Source organism: Nematolebias whitei, chromosome 17, assembly GCF_014905685.2.
Source record: "Nematolebias whitei isolate Nwh7 chromosome 17, NemWhi1, whole genome shotgun sequence".
NCBI classification, from domain to species: domain Eukaryota; kingdom Metazoa; phylum Chordata; class Actinopteri; order Cyprinodontiformes; family Rivulidae; genus Nematolebias; species Nematolebias whitei.
The window spans coordinates 41705878-41712960 of record NC_056514.1 but is presented as its reverse complement, the minus strand read 5'-3'; the positions used below and the strand labels follow the sequence as shown (position 1 = coordinate 41712960).

General features: G+C 42.5%; 1 protein-coding gene across 1 annotated transcript in view; it reads right to left on the bottom strand.

Annotated features, from left to right (window-relative positions):
- a1cf (apobec1 complementation factor) overlaps positions 1-7083 on the bottom strand; it is a 19825-nt gene that overhangs the window by 11967 nt on the left and 775 nt on the right. The window contains exons 2-3 of the mRNA XM_037690979.1: positions 3452-3599; positions 3239-3373 (exon numbers count right to left, since the gene is read on the bottom strand). Of these exons, the coding sequence (XP_037546907.1) occupies positions 3239-3373; positions 3452-3553 (237 nt within the window). The 5' untranslated portion in view covers positions 3554-3599. The remainder of the gene's footprint in view (positions 1-3238; positions 3374-3451; positions 3600-7083) is intronic.

The following is a 7083-nucleotide window of genomic DNA, read 5'->3' as shown; positions in this document are numbered from 1 at the left end:
GTCCATCCATCCATCCATCCATCCATCCATCCATCCATCCATCCATCCATCCATCCATCCATCCATCCATCCATCCAAACCTTTGTGTGTATATATATATACACACACACAAGGATTCTGTAGTGTTTCTGGGGTCCTGTCATACATGTTGTGTTTGTCCTCATGTTTGCCTGTCACCCCTCAGCATTTCTCCTCCTGTGATCCAGCACTGTCACACCTGTGTCTGATCCTAATCACCGCAGGTGTCTGTCATTTCACCTTGTCAGCATCTGTATATATTCAGGTTTTATGTCTTTGTCTCTGAATTGTCCTTGTCCTAAGGCTTCATGATCTGTTTCCCCTCATGTCATCCTTTAAGCATTTTGTTTTGTTTATTTATAATAAACATTTTACTTATTTTATTGGAATTTCATCGTCTTCCTGCGCATGGGTTCCTACACGTTTTGATCAGATCATGTCAGAATCAAGGATTCAAGGTTCTTTATTGTCATTCGCACCTCATGTGGTACATGTGGTGGAACAAAATCATGTACACAGGGTCCCAGTTACATCCAACAATAAAATGTAAAAAAAGCAAAACAATAATAACATCTAAAATATGAACTAAGAGAAACATCAACTAAATATACATGAAGTACTAATAGCATAAAAACATTATGCTAACATTAGTTACTGGGAGAGATCATCTCTCTCCAGTTTTAGTTTCTCTCCATTGGCTCCCTGTCAAATCCAGAATAGAATTCAAAATCTGACAAAGCTCTCAACAACCTAGCTCCATCTTATATTACAGATCTTATTGTTCCATATTTTACTAACAGAGCACTTCACTCTCAGACTGCAGGTTTACTTGTGGTTCCTAGAGTTTCCAGAAGCAGACTGGGAGGAAGATCTTTCAGTTCTCAGGCTCCTCTCTTGTGGAACCAACTTCCAGTTTCTGTCCGTGAGGCTGACACATTGTCCAGTTTTAAAACTGGGATTAAGACTTTCCTTTTTGATAAATCCTATAGTTAGGGTCGGCTTGGGTTTCCTGAGCTGTCCCTTAGTTATGCTGCTATAGGCTTAGACTGCTGGAGGACAAACTGACCACACTTTTCACTCTACTACTGTCTTTACTTACTCTGCTCAACCTGTTTGTATTTGTGATTATTTTTTCTATCCTTAACATGGTTTTGTCTTTCAGGTACACCTGGACCTGGACCTATACCTGGACCTGGACCTATACCTGGACCTACCATTCTGTGTTCGTCTGTCTCTCCTTCCTGTCCTCTCAACCAGCCGGTCAAAGCAGATGGTCTCTTGTCCTGAGCTGGTTCTGCTGGAGGTTTCTTCCTGTTAAAGGGAGTTTTTCTTTCCACTGTCTCCACTGTGCTTGCTCAGGATGGGAGACTGCAACGAAGCCAAGATTCATCTTGTCTGCTGGATTCTTAGATAGAGAACTTTGCTAATTGTCTTTTATGTGAATGTTTCTGTAAAGTCCCTGAGACAACTTTGTTGTGATTTGTTGCTTTATAAATAAACTGAATTGAATTGAATTGAAATACGCCAAACAGCAGCACAAACATGAGTCTGTGTGAGCAGATGAGCACAAATGAACATAGCAACATGAAACAGATCAGCAGCAACATGAAACAGATCAGCAGCAACATGAAACAGATCAGCAGCAACATGAAACAGATCAGCAGCAACATGAAACAGATCAGCAGCAACATATGCTTTTTCACAGTGATTATTCTGGTTAGAGATTCATGAGTCTAACAGCCTCATGGTAGAAGCTGTTCCTCAGTCTAGTGGTTCTACACTTAATGCTCCTTAACCTCCTTCCTGAGGGGAGTGGGGCAAAAAGTGTGTGTGCTGGGTGAGTGTGGTCCTTCATGATGCAGGTGGCCCTCTTCCTGCATCTGGAGGTGTAGATGTCTGTGATGGTGGGGAGGCTGACTCCAACATCTTCTGTGCAGCCTTCACCACTCTCTGCAAAGCTTTTCTTTCTGCAGCTGTGCAGAAAGAAAAGCTATATTATATCATTATTATTATCCATCCATCCAGCCATCATCTTTTACCCGCTTCTTCCATTTTGGGTCACGGGGTCGCTGGTGCCCATGTCCAGCCATCACAGTGCGAGGGGCGGGGTACACCCTAGACGGGTCTCCAGTCCATCACAGGGACACATAGAGACAAACAACCTTTCACTCTCTCACCTAGGGACAATTTAGAGTTACCATCAGCCTAACATGCATGTTTTTGGTCTGTGGGAGGAAACTGGAGCTCCTGGAGAAAACCCACGCACGCACAGAGAGAACATGCAAACTCCACCCAGAAAGACCCCTGGACCGGGGTTTGAACCTGGGACCTGCTCACTGAGAGGCAGCAGCTCTACCAGTTGCACCACCGTGCTGCCTCACATTATTATTATATTATTATTAAAAATTAAGGTAATTATTAATATTATTATAAACTATATATGTATATATATATGTGTGTGTGTATGTATATATCATGTGCATTTTAGCTTATATTACTACATTGAAATACTTATTTCATTCAAATTCATCCTGCTGCATCATTATATTTTACCATGTTGTTTTTCAATATTTCTCTTTAGGACATTGTAAATATTATAATTACTTTTTCACATTTTGGTACTTTTTGTGTACCCTTATTGCATGATTTTAGTATTTCTTGTTTATTTGTTCTTTGATTTTTTTTTTTAGCGATTCAATCAGTTCTTCTCATCCTAAGTGTTTCATTGAACTGTTAACCCTGTGTTAACCTGCATATGACAAATAAACACAGCTTGAACTTGAGAATGCCTGCTCACAAAAACATTTCAAATCCCTTTTTTAATTAATCTGAGCTTAGAGCGAGGTAGTTTAATGTCTCTGATAACTCCGGTAACACAATGGTAGCTCATATCATCAGCAAAACCACCCATCCAGGGAAATTATGGGGCACATTTGATAAAAAGAGGTCTAAAATGTAAGATTTTTTGGACAACGCTTGTTAGGTCTGGTGAGGGTGTCAATGGGTTGGGTCAGATTAAGTGACAAGCAACATGCCTTGAATTTATCACAGTGGGCTCTGTATTTTCAAATCAACATTGAAATCTCTGGCGAGGAGGACTAATATCAGATCTTTGATGGGTTTAGGTTGAACATGCCAATTAGAAGTTATGAAAGAAACACAATAACTGTCATATTCAAGCACTTTTTTTTGTTTGTTAACATAATTCTCTGTGTCTCACCTTCTCACACAGGGGAACCAGCTCGTCCTCAAATAGATCTCTGGGTAGTTTCCCCACAAATATCTCACTGCCCCTTTCAGGTGGAGATCCATCCCAACCAGGCGGAGGTCCACCGTAACGTCGCTGACCATTCTCCTGGATAGAAAACAAGGGTGATCAGCCTAAACTGATGGAGTTCTGCTCTGGGGTCCAGAGCTCTAGTTTTGGTCTCACCTGTTTCAACTGGTATCCAGTTCTTTGGACCAGGTTCCGTAAAGCCGCTTCCTTTTGATTCCCCACCAGTCCATCCCCACTTGCTTTCTGATTGGAGTCCATTAGGTGTGATTGACAGAATGTGAATCAGGCAAATTAGGGGTGCTCACTGAAAAACAAGAACCAGCATGTTATTCTCAGATCTTTTGCTGGTTCTGGACTCTGGTTCTGAGCTAGATTATCATAATAAGTTATAACCAACCTGTTGTTTTCTGACTGCATTTCAGTGAGAATTTAATCAAATCTCCTTCTATTTAAACTGTATAAACACACAGCTTGCCCTGTTTTTCCACTTGGGTAGTTTCACTTCATTTCAAACTCAAATCCTCTACCAGAACTTTGGGATCCTGAGGGTATATTAGCTGTATATTATCTGTTCCCAGAATAGCACTCTTCTGAACAGAGGTCTCAGGTTTTTCCTTGGATATATTGGAGCCACTCTTCCCGTTTAGGGGCCACAGCACCAAGTGCTCCAATGACCACTGGGACTACTGGTGTTTTGATGCTCCACAACTTCTGTATTTTCTCTTTCAGCCCTTAGTATTTCTACAGCTGCTCCTTCTTCCTGATGTTACAGTCAATTTGTTACCACTACTATCACCACAACCTTCTTCAATAGCTTGTCGACCACCACAATGTCCCGTTGGTTTGCCATTACCTGTTGTCAGTCTGCATCTGAAAGTCCCACAGTATCTGCCACTGTTTTTTGTTTTTTGTCCGTCCAAACTGGTCTCACTTGTAAATGAGTCTTCGAGGCTCAATGTGGTTTATCTGTTTAAATAAAGGTTGAATGAATGAATGAATGAATCTTAACCCTGCAAATCAACTGGATATTCAGGATCTGGAGGGTCCCTGGCCATACTGATTCCTGGTGGCATAGACTAGCTCTAGGGATGTGGAACGTCACCTCATGGGTGGATAAGGAGACAGAGCTTGTGTGTGAGGTTGAGCGGTACCAACTAGATATAGTTGGGTTCACGCAGAGCTTGAGCTCTGTAACTGAACTCCTGGAGGGAGTCTGGACTCTCTCCTAAAGTTGCCCGAAGAGAGCAGTGTTGGGTGGGTGTGGGATACTCACAAGCCCCTGGCTGAATGCCTCTCTGTTGGAGTTTTCCCTGGTGAAGTTTCTGATTGTTCTTTGTGCTTATGCACCAAACATCAGTTCAGACTACCCATCCTTTCTTGAGTCTATGGATGGTGTCTTGGAAAAGGTGCCATTTTGGGATTCCCTTGTTCTATTGGGTGACCAATGCCCATGTGGACAATGATGGAGTTATCTGGAAGGAACATTCTCCCTGATCTAAACCTGAATGGTGTTTACGCTTCGGACTTCTGTGCTAGGTATGGGGTGTTCATGACAAACACCATGTTTGAGAATAGGGTGGTTCACAAGTGTACTTGGTATCAGGCCACCCTAGGCCAAAGGTAGATGATCAGTTTTGTAATTGGGTTGTCTGACCACACACACACTTTTTGCCCCACTCCCCTCAGGAAGGAGGTTAAGGAGCATTAAGTGGAGAACCACTAGACTGAGGAACAGCTTCTACCCTGAGGCTGTTAGACTCATGAATCTCTAACTAGAATAATCACTGTGAAAAATCACATCATGTTGCTGCTGATCTGTTTCATGTTGCTGCTGATCTGTTTCATGTTGCTGCTGATCTGTTTCATGTTGCTGCTGATCTGTTTCAATGTTGATGTGTTCATGCGTGCACATCTGCTCACAGACTCATGTTCATGTTTGTGCTGATGTTCAATGTTTTATGTTATGAGTGCTTAGTGTATATTTAGTTGATGTTTTTCTTAGTTCATATCTTAGATGTTATTACTGTTTTTCTTATACATTTTATTGTTGGATGTAACTGGGACCCTGTGAACATAATTTCGCTCCACCACATGTACCACATGAGGTGTGAATGACAATAAAGAAACTCTGACTCTGACTCTGACTGACCTGGGGTCCAATGTCATGGACACTTGGGTGAAGAGAGGGGCAGAGCTGTCAACTGATCCGGTGGCAGGGGAGGCTTATGGACAGGCCTAGTAAACCCAAACACATTGTGAGGGTGAACTGGGAATGTCTGGTGGAGCCACAGCAGAGCCACTGTTCCTCTGCATCAAAAGGAGTCAGTTGAGGTGATGCGGACATCAGATTAGGATGCCTCCTGGATGTCTTCCTTTAGAGGTTTTCTGGGCACGTCCCACTGGTAGAAGGCCCCAGATGTTGTTTTGTGTCTTCTTTGGTCTGGGATAGCCCCAGTGCCATCCAGAACAAGCTGGAAAATGTTGCTGGGGAGTGGGATGTCTGGGTTTCTCTCTTGGACCTGTTGCCTCCGCAACCCAACTAAAAATATGTGGTGGAAGATGGAGATGATTATTTATCTGAGGTTGCTTGGAGGTTGGCATCAGGTCTCAGGGTTTAACCCTTTACCAAAGTAGTGAGACATAACCACTGAATCAACCCCCATTTAAAGAAATGGAACCACCTATGTGGACAGAGTGAGCTAGTTTTATGTAGATTTCTGGGTGCCACAGATGTTGACTCACAGTAAATCTGATGGATGTGATGTCTTTGTCCTGCTGAGCCTAATGAGGTCATATCCCAAGGATTACAATTGTTTGTGTTGATACAAAAATAATGCATTAAAAAACTGGGAAAATTCAGAAGTTGACCCAGATTGAAGTTAAGAAGCTGTTAAAGTAGCAAACTATCCAAGGATCAGCTTGTCCTCACTCTGAGACATTTTGTCCTCAGATGTGCTGCTGTTTTCCTGATCTGAAGCGTGTGAATCTGAGGTCAAGGTTCTGTTTGGTAATCATTAACAAACAGCAACTGTCTGACAGAGCAGAAACCAGGCTGAAACCTCAAAATATGAATATCTAAATGTAAACACCACATCATCCTGATCTCAAACTGAGGACAGTTCCCACCCTGATACCATCAGAAATATTCTGTCTGTCTGTACCTTATTCACCATAGAGGCAACATTTTCAGGTGGAAGACTGTAAACTGAAACATCTCTGATGGACACAGAAGAAAATGTACATTTTAGACATTTTTTAGTGTTTCACCAAAGATTTTCAAATTATTTCAAGAGAAAGGAATTCAAACCTGAGTTCAGTGATCAATAAAACCTGTTAACCAATAAAATGTCAATAAGCACAACCTGATTTACTCAGAGGAACAAGAGTTGGTGGTTCCCCTTCTCAAAAAGTGGACTGAAGGACGTGGACTAAAACCAGGGCGTCATCCTCCTCAGTCTCTAAGGTCTATTCAAGGGAAATGGAGAAGAAAATCCAGTTGATGGATGAACCTCAGATCCAGGAGGAACAGTGTGGCTTTCGTCCTGGCTGAGGAACACTGGATCAGCTCTTTACCCTCACTAGAATCCTTGAGGGGTCGTAAGAGTTTGCCCATCCAGTCCACATGTGTTTTGTGGATTTGGAGAAGGCTGTCGACCGTGTTCCTCAAGGTACACAATGGGGGTGCTCCGTGAGTATGGGATTGGGGGCCTAGAACCCGTATGGCTGAATCTAGAACCTTATGGCTGAATCTAGAACCTGTGTGGCTTAATCTAGAACCTGTGTGTCTG